This window comes from Microcaecilia unicolor, chromosome 3 (genome assembly GCF_901765095.1).
Source record: "Microcaecilia unicolor chromosome 3, aMicUni1.1, whole genome shotgun sequence".
In the NCBI taxonomy this organism is placed as follows: Eukaryota; Metazoa; Chordata; class Amphibia; order Gymnophiona; family Siphonopidae; genus Microcaecilia; species Microcaecilia unicolor.
The window spans coordinates 168,436,316-168,462,094 of NC_044033.1; the positions used below are offsets into that span (position 1 = coordinate 168,436,316).

At 41.3% G+C, this 25,779-nt stretch overlaps 1 protein-coding gene across 3 annotated transcripts in view; it reads right to left on the reverse strand.

Moving 5' to 3' along the window:
- Positions 1–25,779, reverse strand: part of STX7 (syntaxin 7) — a 107,783-nt gene that overhangs the window by 79,164 nt on the left and 2,840 nt on the right. The window contains exons 1-2 of one of the 3 annotated variants that reach the window (XM_030196555.1): positions 5,839–5,974; positions 4,119–4,279 (exon numbers count right to left, since the gene is read on the reverse strand). In XM_030196555.1, the coding sequence (XP_030052415.1) occupies positions 4,119–4,203 (85 nt within the window). In that variant the 5' untranslated portion in view covers positions 4,204–4,279; positions 5,839–5,974. Of the gene's footprint in view, positions 1–4,118; positions 4,280–5,838; positions 5,975–25,779 lie in introns of those variants that run through there. The other 2 variants (XM_030196556.1, XM_030196554.1) reach the window with 2 other exon arrangements.

The following is a 25,779-nucleotide window of genomic DNA, read 5'->3' on the forward strand; positions in this document are numbered from 1 at the left end:
AAGTTCTGAAAGTGTACAAGAGGAACCTGATGAAAGATCATCATCAAAATGAAGGGCTGCCAAAGGGGGGGGGGGGGGGATTGTACACCTCAGGATGCAGGGAAGAGCTCCATGCGTGTGGGACCCCAACAGCAGCTCAGAGCTGTCAATAGTTTTTAGTCGTTAGGGCAGGGCTTTTCCGTGTGCCGTTTCTCTTAGCGTTGCATGGAATCACTAATGGCCTCATCTAAATATCAGCAAGCTTATTTGCTTAGGACTTTTGGTGGCTGCTTCCATGCATGGTAAAAGCAGCCACAAAAGCCTCTGTACATTAACCGCACAACAACATTTCATTTACACTGTGTAGTGGAGGAGTGGCCTAGTAGTTAAGGTGGTGGACTTTGGTCCTGGGGAACTGAGGAACTGAGTTTGATTCCCACTTCAGGCACAGGCAGCTCCTTGTGACTCTGGGCAAGTCACTTAACCCTCCATTGCCCCAGGTACAAATAAGTACCTGTATACAATATGTAAGCCACATTGAGCCTGCCTTGACTGGGAAAGCATGGGGTACAAATGTAACAAACAAAAAAAACAGTCTAAATGAAACATTGCAAGCCCAGTTTGCTTTGAGCATCTCCCCTAGGTGTGTTTGAAAGGGACATTAACAAAGAGGAAAAAATCCCTAAGAAGTTGTGAATGAAAGTTTGTGGCACCAGATCCCAAACCTGGTTTCAATTGTGCTACAATATAAGCATAATAGAGCAAGAGGAAAACTACCATGTCACAAAGAGTTAATTTCTTTAATCTTTTACTTAGTGCAATACTTTTTTTTCCTTCCACTTCCTCCATGCATGATACAGCTGCAAAAAAATGTGTCAACAGAAGCAGTGAATTTGTAGGTCCAGTGGCACTCAAATTGTAAGCAAATGCTACACAAACAGTAATATATATACAGACCGCCCGGTAATTGGAATGACAGCCAACCAATCTTCACAGACTTCATTTCATCTACTTGTGTAAACAACTCCAACACACTAATCCTAGGTGACATTAATCTCCACCTAGAAGACCTCAACTCTACCAACGCATGTGAATGTAAGGACTTCCTACACTCCTGGGATCTCAAATGGCCCCACATGCAAGCTACTCAAACCAAAGGACACACACTAGACCTCTTATGACACAAATTGTCCACAGACCATAACCTATTAATAACAGATATCAAATGGTCAGAAACACCTTGGACCGACCACTACAAACTGAACTTATCACTAAACTGGCGGAAGAAGGGATTAAATTGCATACCAGAACAAACATCATACAGTACAAGAGGGCAAATAGACCCAAAAATATTCTGGCAACAGATATACGACAACGAATGGACAGCACAACCGAACGCCTTACATTACCTTACTCAATGGGATGATAGATGTAGAAGCATATTAAATGAAATAGCACCCTTAAAAACAAGAATATCAAGAAGACAAAACTCGATACCATGGTTTAACAACGACTTTAAAAGACTCAAAACACAATCCAGGAAACTTGAACGAACATGGAAAAAAATGAAAGATGAACATACACTCAACACATGGAAACAAATACACAGAAAATACAAATATGCAATAAGACAGGCCAAAAGGTACTACTACAAAACCAAAATAGGACCAGATTATAAAGACATGAAGAAACTGTTTCAACTCGTAAATAAGTTATTAGACACCACTCCAATCACCACAACCAAAACAGACATCCCATCCGCAGACAAACTTGCTAATTACTTTAATGAAAAAATAACAAAATTACGCAGTATACTTCCTCAGCACAACACCGACATAGAAAACTTCATTGATGGTCTGTACCTAACTCCTGATGGATGCCCAGCTGACCATACCTGGACAACATTTACTCCCCTCATCACTGAATCAGTTAAACAAGCAATTCATAGGTTCGCCAACACCCACTGTAAACTGGTTACCTGCCCCTGACCGCTTCATAGCAGACCTCACATCCCACCTAAACTTCATGCTACAACAAGGTCACTTCCCCGAGGAATATGGTAACATCCTTCTCACCCCATTACAAAAATACACCAAGAAAAACACAAATGATCTCACCAACTACCACCCAGTTGCATCCATCCCACTAGTAGTCAAATTGATGGAGAGCTTGGTGACCAAACAGCTTACCGATTACATGGACAAATTCTCAATACTACAGAACTCACAATCAGGATTCCGTTCCCACTATCCCACCATAGTACTGAAACTGTCCTAGTCACTCTTCTGGCTAAATTCAAGTAGGAAATAGCTACAGGTAAAAGCATACTTCTCCTCCAATTCGACATGGTAAACCACAATATAATAATGAGACTCCTTGCCCAATTCAGGATTGATGGTAATATACTCAATTGGATCAAGGGTTTTCTTACCTCCAGAACATACCAAGTTAAATCAAATACAAACATATCTTCACCGTGGAAAGCAGTCTGCGGAGTACCTCAAGGATCACCACTGTCACCAACATTCTTCAACATATTGATGATCCCACTGGCAAAGTTCTTATCCAATCAAGGCCTCAATCCGTTCATCTATGCAGACGATGTTACAATCTACATTCCCTTCAGACATGACTTGTCAGAAATAACCAATGAAATCAAAGCAGGTCTGGACATCATGGACTCATGGGCTAACTCATTCCAATTGAAACTGAATACTGAAAAAAACACATTGCCTCATCCTCTCATCTAAACACAACAAGAACAAACCCACAACCATAACCACCCCAGAACACACCCTCCCTATCTCAGACAGCCTCAAAATACTTGGCGTCACAATCGACCGCAACCTCACTCTTGAGAGCCACATAAACTCTGTAACAAAGAAAATGTTCTACTCAATATGGAAACTCAAACACGTAAAAACTTTCTTCCCGAGGGAACTATTTCGAAACCTAATACAATCAGTGGTTCTAAGCCATGCAGATTATTGCAACAGAATCTACGCAGGATGTAAAGAACAACGCACAAAAAAACTCCAGACTGCCCAAAATACAGCGGCCAGGCTGATATTTGGTAAAACACATTTTGAAAGTGCCAAACCCCTCCGAGAAAAGCTGCACTGGCTTCCAATCAAAGAACGGATCACCTTCAAGATCTGCACCCTTGTCCACAAAATTATCTACGGTGTAGTCCCAGGATACATGATAGACTTCATAGACCTACCAACCAGAAACAGATCATCTCGCACATACCTAAACCTTCACTAGCCAACTTGCAAAGGACTCAAATACAAAACAATCTATGCATCAAGTTTTTCCTATATAAGCGCACAAATATGGAACACACTCTCAAAAGCTGTGAAAACAATCCACGACCACCTAAACTTCAGAAAATCACTAAAAACCAACCTCTTCAAAATGGCCTACACTACAGATCCAACGTAAATACCCACATCCGGCCACACAACTAAACCAAAGACCGTACTGGACAATATACAACCTCCCTCTTTTCGACCCTAATGGAGCTTGGAATACATCTCCCTTATTCAAACACAACATAACCTTGTATCTGTGCTCTACCGGATTTGGCAATGCCTTACGGTACTGTGTAAGCCACATTGGGCCTGCAAATAGGGGTACAAATGCAACAAATAAATAAATATATTATATCAGAACCCCAACTCCTTCAAATTAACAACCAAAAATTTGAAAACAACAAAAAAACAAACAGAAAAATGCTAAGAGAAAAAAGAAACTATAGCTCACTAACCTGATAAAAAAAAATTAACACCAAGAAACCAGAAGAATACTTTTCAGTACTGGCATTTTCCCATTATACCACCCCAAATACATGTTATACATTATTCAAAATTTCAATATTTTTTTATGAACTTAAAAAAAATAAAAAGGGAATGCCAGGGTTCACCTACGCAGAAAGGATGTCCAGAGTAAAGTTATTTTCCTTTCATAGCAGATAACTGAAGAGGGACTATGTAACTTTTTAGGTCTAAGTGCTTTGAAAATATGCCTCCAAGTAACCCAAAACTGTAATGAGTACAATACAGAAAAGTCTCACAAATCAAAGATATGACAATACTGAACAAATTTAAAGTTTCAAAATAGATATAAGTACAACTTACAGCACTGAGTGATCTTCTGGATATTGGTGGTTATCTTCTGGGCAAGCTGGGTAGCATCTTCCGCAACCCCTGGATTATAGGACATGGTTGATACTATTGTAAATTAAGTTCATCAGCTGGGAATGACGACTCTGGAAAGTAACTACACAAAACGTAGGCACCTGAAACACAGACATGAAACATACATACTTAATATACTGAGTTGTTGCATATTTTCTTTAAATGTAACAACCATGAAAATGAACCAGCGTCATAAGAATGCTGAGCAACAAATAACACAAAATGCTACGTAACATGATAGTAACATAGTAGATGACGACAGAAAAAGACCTGCACGGTCCATCCAGTCTGCCCAAGAAATGTGCCACTTTTTTGTGTATACCTTACCTTGATTTGTACCTGTCTTTTTCAGGGCACAGACCGTACAAGTCTGCCCAGCACTATTCCCGCCTCCCACCATCGGCTCTGGCACAGACCGTATAAGTCTGCCCAGCATTATCCCGTTATCTGCATCAGTGGTTCTCCACGCAGTCATTCTGGGTTTCAAATTAATTCTAATCAATATGCCATTATGCAGTGCATGGATGTGTATGCAAATCAACCTCATGCATACAGTGAAGTCAGTAGACGTGGTCTTTTAAAAATATTTTTATTTTGATATATAGCGTGAAATGTTTAAAATTTTTACACACGTAGTGAGCAAGAAATTTCTAGCAGAAATTATGAGCAATTCCGTGAGACAGGAATCATTAAAGGACTCAATTTACTTCCCTTTCCCACTTGATCTACTAAGCGTTTTTCTTCATACAGAGTTGTATTTATTAAACTGGATATACACCTGATTCAGAACCCTTCAGTGGTTTACAATTAAAATCAAACATTTCACATTTATTTTAAAAATAAGCCAAGATATTACGTCCATTTTACACAATACCTGTTCAAAAAAAAAAATCAGGCATTGACCACTTTTCAAAAATGTTAAATTATTTCTCAATGAAGTTAGTTTCCTTATGATACAGCCAGGAACATTCCAGTATGCTAATGCCACAGCTAAAAGAACATGTATACTAGTAGAACCCATTATCAACCCAGAACATCAGGTGGATTCTGAAATGGTCAAGGATCCAAGGAAAAGAAATTGTCAGGTAAGGGTAGTTTCACCTCTCGTAGTCTGCTGGACCAGGGATTCTCAACCCAGTCCCTGGGACACACATATTAACAGGTTTTCAGGATACCCACAACGAAGAGGCATGAAATAAATGTGTATACAATGGAGGTACAGCATGCAAATCTCCCTCATGTTTATTCATTGTGGGTATCCTGGAAACCTGACTAGCAAGGTGTGTCCCAAGAACTGGGCTGAGAATCCCTGTGCTAGCTAGATCAGTACAGACTAACCGGATGTATCAAATCTTTATCCTAGCAGATGAGAGGCTCACTACAACATGGCTCTGTCAAAGGCAGCATCTCCTCTGGCCTGGCCAGCAATCTGGTATTCTTTAAGAAAACAATACAGTGAGGACCAAGTTGCCACTCTGCAGATGTCTTCTGGGCTTGACCATTCAAGCTTCTAACTAGGAAGTCACCTGAGCCGGGGGACCTTCTTCTGATTCAAGCAGTAGGCTGCTCCTATTGCCTTCTTAACCCAGCAACAAACCAAAGACTTTAAGGCCACTTCCCTTTGCATGACCTATGAAACAATGCAAAACGTCTGACTTACCAAAAGGAATTTTTGACTCCCAAGTACTCTAAGAGGGCTCTGCAGACATTCAGCTTGTGAAGGGTTTAAGTGGAACCCAATTTCTCTGAAAAAGGCTGGAAGCAAGACCACCTAATTTAGGTGGAAGGGAAACACCTTCAGAAAAAGGTACCATCCTGATAGAAACAGAGTCAGCTAAAAAGAAAAGATAGGGATCCGTCAGAAAAAAGGCTGGCAATTCAGATATCCTCCTGGTCAAATAGATGGCTACTAAAAATACTGCCTTCAATGACAAATCCTTTGGCAACGTATGCTTCAAGGGCTCAAAATATGGCTTAGAAAGTGACTGAGGGACTAAATTGAGATCCAAAGAGGACACAACCCCTCAAAATGGGGGATGAATTTACTTCACTACTCGCAAAAAAGCAACCTTATGCCTGTTTTTGGAACACTTTAGGTACTTGGGGGATCATTATTGACTCACAGTTGTCTTTCACAGCGCAAGGTGTTGACTATGCAGAAGCGTTTTTTGTTTTACTCCTGTTGCGTTCCATACACTTTTGTATACGTTGTATCTGTCACGGCTAGATTATGGCAATGGTCTTCCTCTCTTTCTTAGACAAACATATGATTATTCTGAATTTAGAAGATATTTCTCTTTAAAAAGTATTTTCTGGGTTTGGATTCTTGACCTTTTTGTTGGTTGGTTTGTCGAATCTTTGCATTGGAATCCTTGAAGAAAGATTCAGTTTGGTCATTGTTACCCACACTGAACTTGTTGGTTTTTGTGGGATATAAGAGCATGATGTAATGTAATGTGTATATACTGGGATATGCCACTATTCCAATTAGGTGCTTACAAACACTGCAGAATGCAGCAATCCATTTTTTGGAAAGGGTGCAGCGATTTGACTCTGTCACACCTTTATTTCATCAATATCATTGGTTGCTAGTGGCTTACCAGGTGATGTTCAAAAATGCTTATTCTAGCACATAGGGTGCTATATGAACGTACTCCTTCATATATGGCATCTAATTGGGTTTCATATTCTGGGGAGATCGCTTCGCTCGGTTAATGCATGTAGAATGGCTATTCTGGCTCCTTCAGTGGCTCGCCTTACCTCAACATGGAAGTATGCTTTTTTTTTTTTTTTTAGCAGCACCTGCACTGTGGAACAAACTTCCACTATATTCATACTAAGGCCTCATAAACAAATTTACAATAATGTTAGAAACATATTTCTTTCAACAGGTGATTGGGACAATGTTAGATGGTAGCACTTCTCAGACATCTGGAAGCGGCTGGATGAGGTTTATACTCTCTTGTGTGATTGTGCTATCCTATAATGTTGTAGTTCTGCTCTTTTAAGATATATTTTACTGCAAACCACCTTGACCATCAATAGATTTGGCGGTATATCAAGAGTCGAACTGTAAACCTACATCCAGCTATGCAGACAGAGTCTGTCAATCCTACCTCTAAAACAAGAGAGCTGTCACTCCAACCTTAAAGGAATTAAGAGCTAGGCCCTGTTCAAGATACACTACAGAAAGGCCAGGCTGAAAGGCAGGACTGTACTCCGCATTACAAGCTGACTGAAGTCAGTGGTTTTGGTTCAGACTGAAACCATTTTGGCTGTGGAACCTGCAGGGGCAAGAGCAATCTCCAGTCACTCTTGCCCATGCAGGTTCTTCAGCCAAAATGGCTGCCAAGACTGCCGCTTGAGATCCCAGCAGCCATTTTGCTAGCAACCTATGGGAGCAAGAGTGACTGGGGATCGCTGTTGCCCAGGCTGTTTAAAGGTAGGTCCAGGAAGGGCCTTCGGGTGGTGGGAGGGCATAAAGGTAGGGGTCAGATGGCCAGCTGGTCAAGGAGGGCCCGCCCTCTTCAGGGGGGAGGATAAGTGGTGGCAGTGGTACAGAGTGATCACGGGAGGGGAGAGTTTCAGTTTAACCAAAAACGCATGAGCATTTTCGTCCGAAACCCAAACCCAGATTTCAGGTCTGTTTCGGTGCCAAATCTGAAACTCGGCTGGCCTCCACAGAGATAGCTCCTGCTCTGCACACCAGCCTTCAAATGTTGCCAGAAACGTGGAAGAACAATGAATCTACAGCAAGGTTGTGACAGGGGGCTGGTAGCCCCACTACCTAAGCTGCAAGCTCTCAAGGGCACGGTCATAAGCCAAATGAAATCCAGATCTTCCATCAGCACCAGCTCCTGCTGCAGGAGCCTAGACCCTCCTGGTAGCAGAATGATTGAATCAGATCTGCATACTTCGACCAGCAGACCCAATCCAGCTCTACCATGATCACAATAAATGAATATTTCATCACCTTTCAAAGGATCCACTCAATCAAGAACTACAACTGAAGGAACAGAAAAGTTCCACACCCGCCCATATCTTCAGAAGGGCACTGATCCCGCTGAACTGCTTTCTTTCCCTGTGGCTGAAATGCAGGCACTTTGGATCCAATATTCAGAAAATACCGAGTTCATAAATTAATGCTCCTAAGTCAGGCTCATAAATTTGTACCCTATTTTCAGCCACTTAGGAGCACAAGTTTCTACTTAAAAGTTCATCTTAATTTTGGGGCTTAAAACTTGTGCTTATAAAATTCATTTACCTAGATTTATGAACCTAAAGCTGAAAATCAGTGTTAAGCTCCTAACTTCTTTTCCCTGCCCTAAATCTGCCCGTTGCCACTATGTTCCTAAATGTAGAAGTTTAGTGACATTTTGAGTAAAATTTATACACTCAGTTCTAATAAATTTTCAAAGAGGCCAATTCGAGCATAACTCAAAGTCAGGAGCATAAATCCTTTGAATATCTACTATCCACTAGGATCTGGAAGGTCAAGGGACTCAACTCTCATTCCCCTGGATCCAGAAAGTACCTGCTAAGAAAGCAGGATTAGTCAAACTTCAAATGGACTATATGGGCTGCCTAAATCACTACCAGATGGCATTTTGTCCAGGATCAAATCCAGTAGACTTCCAATACTACCGCTGCACTCCTGGTCTCACCTAGCTTATTTGAGGTGCACCACCCTGTCAGACAGCACCCTAACTATATTCCCTTGTAGAAGTGGCCAGAAGTGCCAGAGTGCCAAGTAAGTGGCTCTGGCCTCCAAATATTGATATCCCAAAGGAACCAATGTCCCTGTACAACTTCATCAAGCCAGTAAGCCCCCACTCCAGCACTCCAGACTTGCATTGGTGATGAGCACCTCCCAGTCTAGAGGTCCAGCATGATGGGCTGGGGAGTCACACTTCACAGGCTAGATCTGCAAACTTCTGTGGATGGGAGCCCGACCTCAAATTGCTGGGACTTGGGGGACCAGAACAACAACACCCACTGAAGGGGTCTCATGCAAGCTCTAGCGCAGGAAACCACTTCAAGAGTTCCTACCATGGAGCACAAGAGCTTCAGTTTCAAGCCCAGGGTGTCGTCTGCACACAAAATGACTTTCTCTGACACCAAAGCTTGTACATCCACTCGTGAGTTAGAAACACCATACTGTGCTTGGTGTTCAAAATAACCCCCGAGGTAGTCCTACATATAAGTACATTAAGTGTTGCCATACTGGGACAGACCGAAGGTCCATTAAGCGCAGCATCCTGTTTCCAACAGTGGCCAATCCAGGTTACAAGTACCTACCTGGCAAGGTCCCAAAACAGTACAATACATTTCATGTTGCTTATCCTAGAAATAAGCAGAGGATTTTCCCCAAGTCCATCTTAATAATAGCTTATGGACTTTTCTTTTAGGAATCAATCCAAACATTTTTTTAAACCCACTAAGCTAACTACTTTTACTACATTCTATGGCAACGAATTCCTGGGTTTAATTATATGTTGACCAAAGAAATATTTTCTCCAATGTGTGTTAAATTTACTACTTTGTAACTTTAATGCGTGTCCCCTAGTCCTAGTATTTTTGGAAAGAGTAAACAAGAGATTCAGGTCTACCTGTTCCACTCCACTCATTATTTTACAGACCTCTATCATATCTCACCTCAGCTGTCTTTTCTCCAAGCTAAAGAGCCCTACCCATTTCCTTTCCTCATAGGGAAGTCGTCCCATCCCCTTTAGCCCTACTCTGTATCTTTTCTAATTCCATTATATCTTTCTGAAGATGCAGTGACCAGAATTGCACACAGTATTCAAGGTGCGGTCGCACCATGGAGTGATGCAAAGGCATTATAACATCCTCATTTTTGTTTTCCATTCCTTTCCTAATAATATCTAACATTCTATTTGCTATCTTAGCTGACACCGCACACTGAGCAGAGGGTTTCAACATCTCATCAACGAAGACACCTAGATCCCTTTCCAGGTCAGTGACTCCTAATGTGGAACCTTGCATCACATAACTATAGTTCCTCTTTCCCTTATGCATCACTTTGCACTTGCTTACATTGTCATCTGCCATTTGGATGCCCAGTCTCATAGGTTCCTCTTGTAATTTTTCACAATCCTCCCATGATTTAACGACTGAATAACTTTGTGTCATCAGCAAATTTAATTACCTCACCAGTTACTCCCATCTCTAGGTCATTTAGTAATATTTTTAAAAGCAGGGGTCCCAGCACAGACCCCTGGGGAACCCCACTAACTACCCTTCTCCATTGAGAATACTGACCATTTAACCCTACTTTCTGTTTTCTATCTTTTAACCAGTTTTTAATCCACAATAGAACACTACCTCCTATCCCATGACTCTCCAATTTCCTCTGGAGTCTTTCATGAGGTACTTTGTCAAATTACTTTTGAAAATCCAGATACACAATACAAACTGGCTCACCTTTATCCACGTTTGCTCACCCCTTCAAAGAAATATAGTAGATTGGTGAGGTAAGATTTCCCTTCACTAAATCCATGTTGGCTTTGTCTCATTAATCCATGCTTTTGAATATGCTCTGTAAGCTTGTTCTTTATAATCTAATCAAGAAATGTATTAAGTTATGTCCAATAAAAAAGGTATCATCTTATTTTCTTTTCCATGTTTTATTTTGTTTGATTTCTATTGCTAACCTTAAGAGTGGACTAACACGGCTACCACACTCCTCTTCTTTATAATAGTAACCATTTTGCCTGGCACCAACAATAGGCTCACCGGTCTATAATTTCCTGGATCACCTCTCAAACTTTTTTTTTAATCGGTGTTACATTGGCCCCCCCTCCAATCTTCCAGTACCATGCTTGATCTTTAAGATAAATTACATATTACTAACAATAGTTCTGCAAGTTCATTTTTCAATTCAGTCCACGATTTGCTACTGTTCAGTTTGTCAAATTTGGCCAATCATCTTCCAGGTTTATAGAGATTTCATTCAGTTTCTCTGACTCGTCAGCTTCAAATACCATTTCTGGCACCAGTATCTCTCCCTAATCTACCTCGGTGAAGACCGAAGCAAAGAATTCTCTCTGCTACAGCTTTGAATTCCCTGAGTGCCCCTTTTACCCTTCGGTCATCTAGCGGTCCAACTGATTCTTTTGATGACTTCTTGCTTCTAATATATCTAAAAATGTTTTACTATGTGTTTGTGCCTGCAATGTAAGTCCCTCTTTGCCTTCCTTATCAGTGCTTTGCATTTGACTTGTCATTCCTTATGTTGTTTCCTATTATTTTCAGTCGGATCCTTCTTCAATTTTCTGAAGGATTTTCTTTTAGCTCTAATAGGTTCCTTCATCTCATTTTTTAACCATGCCATATGTTGTTTTGCCTTCCTTTCTCCTTTTTTAATACATGGAATATAACTGGCCTGGGCTTCCAGGATGGTATTTTTGAACAGCATCCACGCCTGATGTAAAATTTTGACCTTTGCAGATGCTCAAGTTTTTTCCACCGTTTTCATTTTATCATAGTCTCCTTTTTTGAAAGTTAAATACTAATGTATTGGATTTCCTGTGTGTACTTACTACAGAGTCAATATCAAAGCTGATCGTATTATGATCACTGTTATCAAGTGGCTCCAGCGCCATTACCTTCTGCACCAGATCATGTGCTCCACTAAGGACAGGACTAGGTCTAGAATTTTTCCTCCTCTTGTTGGCTTCTTACCAGCTGCTTCATAAATTAGTCCTTGAGTTTGTCAAGGAATTTTACCTCCCTGGCCCTGATGTTATATTTACCCAGTAACTGTCGGGGTAATTGAAATCATCCATTATTACTGTGCTTCCCAGTTTAGAATCCCTAATTTCTGATAACATTTCTACATCTGTCTGTTCATCCTGACAAAGTGGACGGTAGTACACTCCTATCACTATCCTTTTCCCCTTTACACGTAGAATTTCAATCCATAGGGATTCCAAGATGTGTTTTGAGTCCTGCTGAATTGTCAATCTATTTGATTCAAGGCCCTCCTTAACATACATGCTACCCCTCCATCAATTTAATCCACCCTATCACTTCGATATAATTTGTACCCTGGTATGACAGTGTACCACTGGTTATCCTACTCCTACCAAGTCTCAGAGATGCCTTTAAATCTAATTTTTTATTTAATGCAATATATTCTAACTCTCCCATCTTATTTCTTACACTTCTGGCATTTGCATATAGACATTTCAAACTATGTTTGTTGTTCCTATTTACATCTTGCTCAGCAGTTGACAGTGATAATTTGTAATCTTCTGTCTGCTTTTTATTTAAAGAAACCTGGTCTATTATGGACTCCATTGCAAACTCGCTATCAGGCTACCCTATCTTCCCTGCTTTGGTGATATCTTTGAAAGATACCTTGTTCCGAACCATGCACTTTTGAGAGAGTACCAGCTGACTCTCAGCAGGGTTCACTACATAGGCCAAGGATTTCGAGCTGCTGTACCACTTGAGAGATCAACAGCCTCAAATTCATCTCAGAATCAGCCCAAATCAGTCAATTATCCAAGTACAGGCAGATTTTAACACCCTACTTGTGCAGAAAGAACCCTTCCAAACCTCTATCAAACATCCCATTCTTCCATCAGGCACGCCTCCTTCCCCTTTTCCCTCTAACTCCTTTCCTCAATAAGCACCCTTTCCTCCCCCTTTAGGCACCTCCATCAACCACCCTGACCCCAATTTTCCCATTACCACACCCTTCTCAAATAGGCACCCCTTCTTCTTTTTATGTTCCCCCTTCCTCTACCTCCCTCATCAAAGAATCCACCTCTTTCCCCAGACACTTTCCTCATTTTTAGGTATAACTTGTCTGGAATGTTTTTACGTTTGGGGAGCGTGCCAGGTGCCCTTGACCTGGATTGGCCACTGTCGGTGACAGGATGCTGGGCTAGATGGACCTTTGGTCTTTCCCAGTATGGCACTACTTATGTACTTATGTACTTATGTACTCTGCCTTTTAATCTGACCACTAACTGCATCTTTGCCTTCTTCCCTCCAACCCCCATGATCCACACGACCCAGAGCTTGCACCTGCTCTGCCTTTCTTTGTTCAAGAGCTAGCAGTCAGTGCCTCTCTGCATTTCTCCAGCTGATGGTGTCACATCTCTTCCAGAAGTTAAACAATTTCTTGTTTGAACTACAGAAATGGGTACCTATGAAGCCTGCATGCTTCAAATAGAACACCAGTGAACTTTGGAAGGGCAAAGGCAGGGACAGCACTGGTACTAGATGAGCTGCATGAAAAGGAGTGGGAGAGCAGCAGGATTCAAGCCTAACAATGTGATTTTTTTTTCCCAGTTCTTGTTCAGCGTATTCTATTCCTTATGGCTTCTGCCACCTATATCTCTTCAGAGTAGGACTATAAATGCTGGCCTGCCTCTTTTTGGGCCCTGAATAGCCCCCACAGCTTCATCTCTGGCTCCCTTGAAATCCAGTTCTGCATTTCTATTCTGCTCCTATAACATCTAGGACTTGTATAATTAGCGGAGGAGTAGCATAGTGGTTAGAGCACCAGTCTTGACATCAGAGGTGGTCGGTTCAAATCCTACAGCTGCTCCTTGTGATCTTGGGCAAATCAATTAACCCCCCCCCCCCCCCCCATTGTCTCAGGTACAAAATTAGATTGTGAGCCCTCACGGGACAGAGAAATACCCAGTGTACCTGAATGTAACAGCTACTACTAAAAAAGGTGGGAGCAAAATCCAAATAAATAAATGAACATGCATACGATTATACATGTAATTCTGCATGCAACAATTGTATAATTCCCCCCAGTTTACTGATGTTGTATTTTGACTTTCTGTAAAGGACACTGTCAGGCTTATTTTCGAAAGAGGACGCCCATCTTTCGACACAAATCGCAAGATGGGTGTCCTTCTCACAGGGTCGCCCAAATCGGTATAATGGAAATCCAATTTTGGGCATCTCCAACTGCTTCCCGTTGCGGAGACGACCAAAGTTCCCAGGGGCGTGTCGGAGGCGTAGCAAAGGCAGGACTTGAGCGTGCGTCCTCGACCCATAATGGAAAAAAAAGGGCAACTTTACCTGGTCCTTTTTGTCTTACAACGAAGCCTCAAAAAGGTGCCCGAACTGACCAGATGACCACCGGAGGGAATCGGAAATGACCTCCCCTTACTCTCCCAATGGTCACTAACCCCCTCCCACCCTCAAAAAAATTTTTTTAAATATTTTTTGCCAGCCTCTATGCCAGCCTCAAATATCATACCCAGCTCCATGACAGCAGCATGCAGGTCCCTAGAGCAGTTTTAGTGGGTGCAGTGCACTTCAGGCAGGTGGACCCAGGCCAATCCCCCCTCCCCCGTAACACTTGTGGTGGTAAATATGAGCCCTTCAAAACCCACTGTACCCACATCTAGGTGCCCCCTTTCACCCATAAGGGCTATGGTAGTGATGTACAGTTGTGGGGAGTGGGTTATGGGGGAGCAGGGAGAGAGAGACACACACAGGGGCAATGCTAGAGAAAGAAAGAAACAGACACAAACACACAGGGGCAATGCTAGGTAGGTGGATGATGCTGAATGGCATGGAGAGAAAGACAGAGGAAATACTGCATGGGGGAGTAGAAAAGGACATGGGCAATGCTGGATTGGGGAAGACAGACATAGGCAATACTGAATGGTGCAGCAGGAAGAGGGAAGAAAAAGAGAGAAAATGCTGCTGCTTACCAGATATACAGAGACAAGGACAATCCTGGATGGTGAGACAAGAGAGGATATATTCAGGGTTTTGAGGGGAGGGAGAGAGAGAGAGAGAAGAGCTGCTGGATGGCAGGGGAGAGACAGAGAGAGAGAGAGAGAGAGAAGAGCTGCTGGATGGCAGGGGAGAGACAGAGAAAGAGAGAGAAGAGCTGCTGGATGGCAGGGGAGAGACAGAGAGAGAGAGAGAGAGAGAAGAGCTGCTGGATGGCAGGGGAGAGACAGAGAAAGAAAGAGAAGAGCTGCTGGATGGCAGGGGAGAGGCAGAGAAAGAGAGAGAAGAGCTGCTGGATGGCAGGGGAGAGACAGAGAGAAGCTGCTCGATGGCTGGAGAAAGAGAGAAAGAGAAAGGAGCTACTGGATGGCAGGTGGTAGCAAGAGAGAGATGGTGGGAGGGAAACAGTTAGTGAAAGACAGGAATAAGAGGAAGGAGACTGGGAGGGCCAGGGTGAGAAAAAGAGATGGAAAGCTGAAGACAGAAGTAACGAGGGAGATATTGGATAATATGAATGAATGAAATCGAAATGGAAGAAACTGGATGTAATAGAGGAGGTGAAGAGAAAAATGACAAATGGAGAGGAGACATTTGGAAAGAGAATGAAAAGAAGACAAAAAGCAGTAACCAGAAACTGGGATCAACACAATTAGAAAAAATAAGTAGACAGACAACTAAGGTAGAAAAAGACATTTATTAATTTTTTTTAATATAAGACGACTTAGAGCCCTCTTTAGTGTAGGCCATGCTGTAGGTGCGCTAGCATTTTTAGTGCATACTAAAAATTAGCATACACTAATGCTAGAGACACCCACAGTAATATATGGGTGTCTCTAGCATTAGCACGTGCTAAATTTTAGCGCACACTAAAAACACTAGTGCGTCTTAGTAAACAGGGCCCATAATGTGATAGCCATGTTAGCCCAGTTTAAAGGTTAAATAAGAAAAAATGGAAAATAAAATACCTTTTTATTGGACTAAATACATTTTTTTTTTACTATTTTCTAGTTTTCGGTGACCAAAGCCTCCTTCCTCAGGTTGGCACAGTATACTGCTATTATAGTATCCTGTCCTGACCTAAGAAAAGAGGTTTTGACCTTCAAAAGCTAGTCAGAAATTGTTACACAACAAACAAAAAAAAGAGGTATCATCTTATCTTCCATTTGTGTTTTATTTATTAGTTTATAATAGTGATAGGAATATGACAGTTTTTGAAATTTACATCTGCTATCTTTATTGCACAGCATAAGGGGACATGCATCACTGCTTTTTTTTTCCCTCGTTGTTGCATTATAGGTACAGTCAGGCTTCTCGGGGGTTCAATTTAATGTTTGTGTACATATTTCCATTTTAAGTCTGCGATTACTTATTCTGTACTTGGTAAGATCAGTCTGTGTTCTGCATGTGTGAAAAAAAACAAGGTTCTCTGTTAGCACTGAATAACTATCTAGGATCAATCCTTACTAATCAGGCTTTAGTTTTACTTGATAGGTTCCGAGTGGCTTTTGTAGAGTTTTTTTTATTATTATTATTATGTCACAATATACCTGTTGTTGGATTTAGGATTTAGCTCGCAATATTTTTCAGTTGTAGTTCAATGTGAGTTACACTCAGGTACAGTAGGTATTTTCTTGTCCCTGGAGGGTTTACAGTTTGTTTGTACCTAAGGCAATGAAAGGTTAAGTGAGTTGTCCAAGATCTGAAGGAGTGCAGTGGGATTTCAACCCTGGCTTCCCTGGTTCTCAGACTATTGCTCTAAGCATTAGGTACAGCTACTATAGATAAAACGTATTTCATACGTTTGGAAACTCAACAATAAACTAAAGGGCAGCAGATCTGAAGCCTGGTGGCCATTTGCAAAACTACTAAAAACATTGATAGGCAAATAATTTTATGGCTATCATTAACCACAGGATTTTTGATACAGTGCTGCTGAACACCACTGTTCACATGGCCAACTGGAAGATGGTGGACTGCAGTGCTCGGGCTGACTGGGGGCCAAGTGTTAAAGTGCCTGCATATATTTCCAGAATACTACAAACATTGTTATACTTAATATATTGTATTTAGTACAGCTAATATGAAACAAAACATATTTTATACGTTTGGAAACTCAATAATAAACTAAACGGTAGAAGATCTGAAGTCTGGTAGCCATTTGGAAAACTACTAAAAACATTGACAGGCAAATCATTTTATGGTTACCATGAACCACAGGATTTCTGTAATAGTGCTACTGTTCACACAGCCAACTGGAAGGTGGTGGACAACTGTGTCAGGGCTGCCTGAGAGTAAGTGTTAAAATGCCTGCATATATTTCCAGAATTCTGCAAATATTGTTATATTTAATATATTGTATAGCTCTGGTGCATTATTTGATTTTTCTTTTTGTTATATAATTCCTGGAGCGTAATCAGTTTGCATATTACCATCAGTAACAGAGATATTGGGGGGGGGGGGGGGCGCGGGGGAATCCCTTGCTCTGTTCAAAAGTGCTCCACTGTCCCTTTTCCTGAAGATATAGGTATTTCCCCCACCCCAAGGATTTTAATTTGCTCAATTCTGCCTATACCCCGCTTTAGCCTCCCCAAACAGCTACATCCCAAGCACCTATGCATTAGATCTTGTGTTTTTGAGTAAAGAAACTCTGAAGAACTTGTTAAATTCTGTACTATTTTGTTTTCTATCAACCACCTTTTGCACAAGAACTTTTCTTTGAGAGACTGAGAACCGATTCCCTTAGGGCTAAGCACAGTACATACCTTGCTGATCCGTGCAGGGACAAAACTGTGGGGGTCGGGGGTTATCAATCTTTGGTGAAAACTTTTTGTGTGTCTTTCTTTAGATTTGTGGAACAGAAATTATGAATGAACAAATAAGTAGCATTCATTGCCAATTCTCAAGGGCCACAAGCAGATCAGTTTTTTAGGATATCTCTAATGAACATGCATGAAATATACAATACTAGTAAAAAAGGCCCGTTTCTGACACAAGTGAAACAGGCGCTAGCAAGGTTTTCCTCGGAGTGTGTATGTTTGAGAGAGTGTATGTGAGAGTGAGAGTGAATGTGCGTGTGTATGAGAGAGAGAGAGAGTGAGTCTGGGTGCGAGTGTGTCTGTGAGTGTGTGTGTGAGAATGAGAGTGTGTGCAAGTGCGTATGTGAGACACAGTGTGATAGTGTGTTTCACACAGATACAGTGTGTGTGAGACACAGACTCTCTGTGAGACTGAGTATATGAGACCAAGAGAGCGTGTGAGTGACTGTGTGACACATAGTGAATGTGATACAGTGTGAGACATAGAGTGTGTGAGAGACAGTGTGTGAGAGTGAGAAAGACATTGACTGTGAGAGAGAGAGAGGGGGAGAGTGTGTGTGTGACAGAGATACCTCCCCCCCCCCCTCTGGTGTTAGGCCCCCCCTCCCTCTCTCTGGTGTCAGGCCCTCCCTCTCTCTCTCTGGTGTCTGAGCGTTACTGTGCAGGACGCTGAGCTCTGGCTGTGCTTCAAGGAACTGACCAATCCTATTTAATAGAATGCACCTCCAACATTCTGAAGCCGAGAAACCTCGTGTGGTTGGTCACTTCTGCTTGTGACAAACCCGGAAGTACATGTCAATTCAGGATGGATATAGAGAGCAGGAATGCCTCAGCCATGCATGCAGTCAGCTTCAGAATGTTGGAGGTGCGTTTTATTATATAGAATTTCCAGAGTACATAGAAAACAAGACTCATTCTTTACTAGAAAATTTCTTGCATGTATTGATTTGGTTCCATTATTATGGATTTGATTAGATATAATTGTAGTTTATTTTCTTTTTTTTTTCTTTGGATATACTGTTTTCCTTTAGATACTTATTTGTATCACACCATATTTCTGTACAAAAATTATGTTTGGTAATTGTTCAATTTGCAAAATAGAAATATGTTTATTGGTCATTTGCTATACTGGCTTTTACCATAAGCAAAGTGGTTTACGATTTTAAAATGCATAAAAATTGGAAAAGAACTACAAGTTACATTAAAAGGAAGAAAAGCTGAAAGAAGAAAAAAACAGAAGGCAGCAAGGAAAACAGAAGAGATAAAACATCCATCCAACTCAGCTGCATCACGCTGAAGCTCCTGAGAAGGCTTGAGAAAAAAAAAACAAAAAAAAGGATGAGTCTTCAATAAGGCTCTGAACTTCAAATAAGAGGACTCAGCATGAACAAAAAGCAGAAGAGCATTCCACAGACTTGGGGCTGTGCAATAAAAGACATTATGCCTTGATTCAAGCTTAGAGAAATGGACAGAGGGAATTACCAAACAGTGTTTACTAGCTGAACAAAGGAAACATGACGAGGTAATAAGAGAGGGAGCTGGTTTGAAGAACCTTATAGGCTAACATCAGAATTTTACGTTGTATGCGAAACAAAACTGGCAGCCAGTGGTGTGTGGATAGTGAGTAGCACGGGAAAGGAGATGGACTGCAGTATTGTGGATCATCTGAAGTTGAACCACATGACATGACCCATTTGCATTCATACTACTCCCGTTCTATACACATCACATCCATAATCACTGGGGTACCCTGGCAATCTAACCAGTCTGTGGTCCTCACAAACCATCAACGAATACCACTGCTCTAGACACCAGGGACTGAACTTTGTACTATATATTTACAGGGGCAATTAAGCCTTGATTTTTGGTCTCACAGGTTAGACTTTTCGCCTCATAACTATACAGCTGACCTTTAGCTGCTGAACTTCAAGCAGAAAGAACCCAGAATACAAAACAATTTAACATATTTTTAAAAAAGTGGGGGGGGGGGGGGGGCAAAGCACTCCCAACACATCTGACTTTTCCCTACAGCTTGTGGTTCTGCAGTGTCCTGGTCTCCTCCTACTGACAAGATCATCTTCCTCCCTGTTTCTATGTCCCTACTCTTATGCCTCATCTTTCTCTGTTTGTCTTTATCCCCCTCTTACCTATTGTATCAGCTGGCTTCATGTTGGGCCAAAACCTGAGTGTCTCTGGCATAGCCTCTTCTACTTACAGAACATCCAAAAGTAATGGCTAGCTGAAAACTATGATAAAAGAATTCATTGTTGTACTGTGACCTAGTCTACTCATAATTTTTTATTAAAGAATTTACCCATCTCATTTATCCTGTCACAGCAACTGCTATAAATGTTTAGTACACAAGGCTAATTATGAACATGATTATCACACTCTTGCGTTTAATCCCTTAGAGTGCACATATACAAAACGGCACGGCTTCATTAATGCAGAGTGCACCAGTTATGTGCATTCCTAGAACCTTTGTGTTTTAGGACAATTCTGCAGACCCGACTAATAAGTCACTTGGACTATGCAAATGCATTTTCCTTAAAGACCTGAAACTTGATTGCTGATCTGCTGTTTAGTGTTCTGTAAACTGTCGTTAAAATCGTCCGTAGTACCTGAAGATTGGAGGGTAACCAATGTAACGCCAATTTTTTTTTAAGGGTTCCAGGGGTGATCTGGGAAATTATAGACCAGTAAGCACGACTTCAGTGCCGGTCAAAATAATGGAAACTATTATAAAGATAAAGGAACACAGACAAATATGGTTTAATGGGACAGAGTCAGCATGGACTCAGCCAAGGGAAGTCTTGCCTCACCAATTTGCTTCATTTCTTTGAAGGCGTGGATACAGGTGAGCCAGTTAATGTAGTGAATCTAGATAAGGCTTTTGACAAAGTTCCTCATAAGAGACTTCTGAGAAAGTTATAAGGTCATGGGATAGGAGGTAACATCATTTTGTGGATTAGGAAATGGTTATTGGACAGAAAGCAGAGGATAGGGTTAAATGGGCATTTTTCTCAGTGGAGGAGGGTGAATAGTGAAGTGCTACAGGGATCTGTACTGGGACTGGTGCTATATAATATATTTATAAATGATCTGGAAATCAGAATGACAAGTGAGGTAATTAAATTTGCAGATGACACAAAACTATTCAAAGTTGTCAACACATACAGACTGAAAAATTGCAGATGACCTTAGGAAATTGAAGACTGGGCATCTAAATGGCAAATGCAAAGTGATGCACATTGGGAAGAATAATTCAAATCTTAACTACCTGATGCTATGGTCCACCTTGGGTGTAAGCACCCAAGAAAAAGATCTAGGTAGCACTGTAGACAATACGCTGAAATCTTTTGCCCAGTTTGCAGCGGCAGCAGCCAAAAAAGCAAACAGAATGCTAGGAATTATAAGAAAAGGGATGGTAAATAAGACCAAGAATAGTATAATGCCTCTATCGTTCCATGGTGTGACCTCACCTTGAGCATTGTGTTCAATTCAGGTCACATCTCAAAAAAGATATAGCGGAATTAGAAAAGATTCAAAGAAGAGCGACCAAAATGACAAAAGGATGGAATACCACTCATATGAGGAAAGGCTAAAGAGGTTAGGGCTGTTCAGCTTGCAGAAGAGAAGGCTGAGGGGTGATATGACCGAGGTCTACAAAATCCTGAGTGGTGTAGCGCAAGTAAAAATGAATTGATTTTTCACTCTTTCAAAAAATACAAACAGCAGGGGACACTCAATGAAATTACATGGAAATGCTTTTTAAACAAATAGGAGGAAATATTCAAAGAATAGTTAAGCTCTGGAATGCATTGTCGGAGGATGCGATACAGCAGTTAGCTTATCTGGGTTTTAAAAAAAGGTTGGTCAAGTTCATGGAAGAAAAGTCCATAGTCTATTGAGACAGACACAGGGAAGCCACTGCTTGCCCTGGGATTGGTAGCATGGAATGCTGCTACAATTTTGGTTTCTGCTAGGTACTTGGGATCTGGAGTGGCAACTGTTGGAAGCATGATACTGGCCAGATGGACCATTTGTCTGACCCAGTAGGTCTAGTCTTACGTTAATCCTTCTATGGGAGGCCAATAAACAACTCTAAAGGATTCAGAACTTAGCTGCTAAAGTAGTTACACACAATTGTCCCCGGGACCAAGCCAGCCCCTTGCTGCATGTGCTTCATTGGCTGCCAATGGACAGTTGAATTAAAATGTGAACTATTATGCCTTTGAGGCACTGAATGGAATGGGCCTTGAATATCTGGCACATAAATTGTGTCTGGAAGTTCACTGCTTTCTTAGTACCACAGGAATTTTGTGATTCCATATCTTCATGATTCTGAGTACCCTCAATATGGCACTCCTTTGACTGCTCAGATTTGCATTATGGAATAAATTACTTAATTTAAAAACAAAAAAAACCACCTGAAAACATGGCTTTTTATACACACCTTTAGACTAATTTGAAAGCACATGCAAGTAGCTTGGGGAAGGTCTTGTGTTTCAATTATTTTATCTACTCTGTACTCTGAGGGAAAAGAGCAGTAAATAAATGTTTAAATTAAAGCTGTACGGGATTTACAGTGCTTTTAGGGGGTCTTTTTCTAAAGGTTAGCTCGTTATCTGCCACAAGTCCCATTTTATTCCTATAGGCCCTGCTGCAGACAACTCGAAGTAATCTTTAGTAAAAGACCCCTTTAATGCATTGATTCTAGACATTTACTAACATTGAAGGGACTTCATTTCAGAACAAGCCTCAATCAGAAAATTAAAAATTTGAAGGGCTATGAGTTCTTCTACTTTGTGAAGCGCTGCGTACGACTGGTAGCACTATAGAAATGATTTATAGTAGTAGTAGTAAAACCTTTGGTTTTATTAAAATTGTGTCTTATGTGTCATGATAAAGCTGTATCTTCTGTTTTCTAAGAGACAAAATTTAACATTAAAGTAAAAAATAAAAATTCAGTCAGTCAAAATCATTAGGATTCACCTCCACATTTTTATTTACATAGAAATACATTTTAAAAATTCTTTCCCACTTGTTTTATAGACCCTAGTTATCAGCCAAAGGCATTTAAACATGTATGCAGTTCACGAGTTATCAATGGCACTCCTTACATTAATTAAAATCAATAACAATAAGTGTATGCACTTTAATCCTGAAGATATAACAAAATATAGATATCAAAAGCCAAAAGTAATATTTTCACCAGTAGTACTACTGCTGTTTGTGAAACACCACATGACTTTGACAGTGATCAGGCCGAGTTTTGGTGTTTCAACACATCCTCCCCAAGCAGCTCAGAATTTTCTAAGCTGCAGGCAGATACAAAGACCCCACAGGTGTGATTTCAATATACCCATTAAAAGCTGATCCACATCTTTAAACTGCAGCCTCTGGACAGTATCGTTCTAGTGTGGTTATCGCGAAAAAGTGAAGATACCTGTAGCAGATGCTCTCCAATGATAGCCGGAATAGTATTCTCACATGTGGGTAGTGCATTTTTTCTAGCGAAAAAGCTGCCAGTACTCAAATGCCAGGCCACCCTCCAGTGACCCACCCCACTATAGCCAGGCCCCCTGCAGCCAGTCACAGAATCTATGACAAGGCAGAATTGGTGTGCACAGCCTGAGCTCTTTCATTAAAACTTGGGGATCATGTGTCAATTTTAGCAGACAATGGAAAAGATGCCGGTACTCAGTACACCCAAGTACCCCCTCAAAAAAGCCCTGCATGTGGGTGACATCATGCAACAGAGCCCCGATGTGGATTCTACCCAGCGTTCTATTACTTTAAGGAGCCTTTGGCAGTATCCTATCACGTATGCGCAAGTGCCTTCCTGCCCAATGAGAGCACACGGGACCAGCAATACAATAACTAAGCATAAAGAATACAACTCCCAGAGGAAGTGGAAGGGTATGTCAGAATACTAGTCCTGCTGTCCTCAGAGAAAACTTGCTACAGCTGAGTAACTTCACTTTCTCCAAGGTCAAGCAGGACTTAGTTTCTCACACATGGAAAGACCTAGCTACTAGGCACACCGAAAACAACAACAGTCAATAGTGACTTGCAAGAGCAAGGTCAACCAGAACCAATAACAAATTATATAGGCCTGTTGTGAAGGTGCAGCCTGGAACAGAAAAGAATGGGCCTAGATGGGTGGAGTGGGGCTCTAGACTCCAAACAAATTCTGCAGGACTGTCTGACCAAACCAGCTGTCGCATCGGGTATGCTGCTAATGAGATGTGAATGTGTGGACTGAAGACCACGTTGCAGCTCTCCAAACCTTCTGAATGGAGTCTGACCTCAAGTGGGCTACTGACGCAGCAGCCATAGCTCCAACATTGTGAACCATGACCTGATCTTCTAGAGTCAGCACCAGCCTGGGCATAAGTGAAAGAGATGCAGTCTATTGTGTCATTGCATATCGGACATTTGCCACATTTGTGATGTTTACCCTTAGACAACTTTTTTCTTGTGACAACTTTTTTCTTGTCCAAACATCTGAATTACAAAAGAAGGATCAGAATATGGAAAAATGGGCAACATAAGATTGTTTTAAAACAAATTGAGTCAACCAATTGCTTTCATCTATCCATGTGAGAAATTATATATTGGGCATACATCATGAAAATTTAAAACTAAGGTCATCGAACATAGACACTGTATTAGTAATAAGAAGTTGGAAGCACCAATGGTACGTCATTGTTAAAGTTCAAGACACACTTTTCAACAGTTGTTTTATATGGTTATTGATCAAGTCCCAATGGGTAGGAGAGGAGGGGATTAAAAAAAAAAAACCTTCCGTGGCGTTTCTTTCTTTACAACATCCGTTAAATCCGCCCCTTTCTTTCTGAGCACTCTACCAAAACCCTCATCCACACCCTTGTCACCTCTCGTTTGGACTACTGCAATCTGCTTCTTGCTGGCCTCCCACTTAGTCACCTCTCCCCTCTCCAGTCGGTTCAAAACTCTGCTGCCTGTCTCGCCTTCCGCCAGGGTCGCTTTACTCATACTACCCCTCTCCTCAGGTCGCTTCACTGGCTCCCTATCCATTTTCGCATCCTGTTTAAACTTCTTCTACAAACCTATAAATGTATTCACTCTGCTGCTCCCCAGTATCTCTCCACACTTGTCCTTCCCTACTCTCCTTCCCGTGCGCTCCGATCCATGGATAAATCCTTATCATCTGTTCCCTTTTCCACTACTGCCAATTCCAGACTTCGCGCCTTCTGTCTCGCTGAACCCTACGCCTGGAATAAACTTCCTGAGCCCCTACGTCTTGCCCCATCCTTGACCATCTTTAAATCTAGATTGAAAGCCCACCTCTTTAACATTGCTTTTGACTTGTAACCACTTGTAACCTCTCGCTTCTACCTACCCTCCTCTCCTCTTTCCTCTACACATTAGTTGATGTGCTTGCTTTAATATTTTTTGTCTATTAGGTTGTAAGCTCTTTGAGCAGGGACTGTCTTTCTTCTATGTTTGTGCAGCGCTGCGTATGCTTTGTAGCACTATAGAAATGCTAAATAGTAGTAGTAGGAAGGAACAACAATGGATTTTTCAACTAAACACTGTGAAGCCGCGGGGCTTAAATAAAAGCATTGAATGGATGGCGTTTTTTAAGGTAGTGTACCTTTAAAAAATAAATCTGAATCTGATTGGAGGATGTTTGAAGTGGCGTCCTTTTGAATTCCGCAGCCATCTTGTGGTTTGCGATCAAGTATATACTGGAAAGAAGTTCTTCCTGAAGCAGCGAGCTCCAGCGAAACAAGGCACTCTTGTAAAAGATATTGTTCTTTGCTTTTGGTTTTTTACTCAGAAGCAGCGAGTGGATGGTGACGCCGTAGAAAGTCGTTGGAAGACAGTAGGGGATTTTGATCTACACTGCCCCTTCAGTACTGACTGGTGCACCAGTCTGGGTTTTTTTTTTTCTAATTTAAATCTGCTGATTATTTTGGATAGATTGTTTATTTTAAGAGTAACTGAGCACTTCCTTGCATAATCTCATCTTCTTTAATTAAAGATTGAGAAACAAAGGG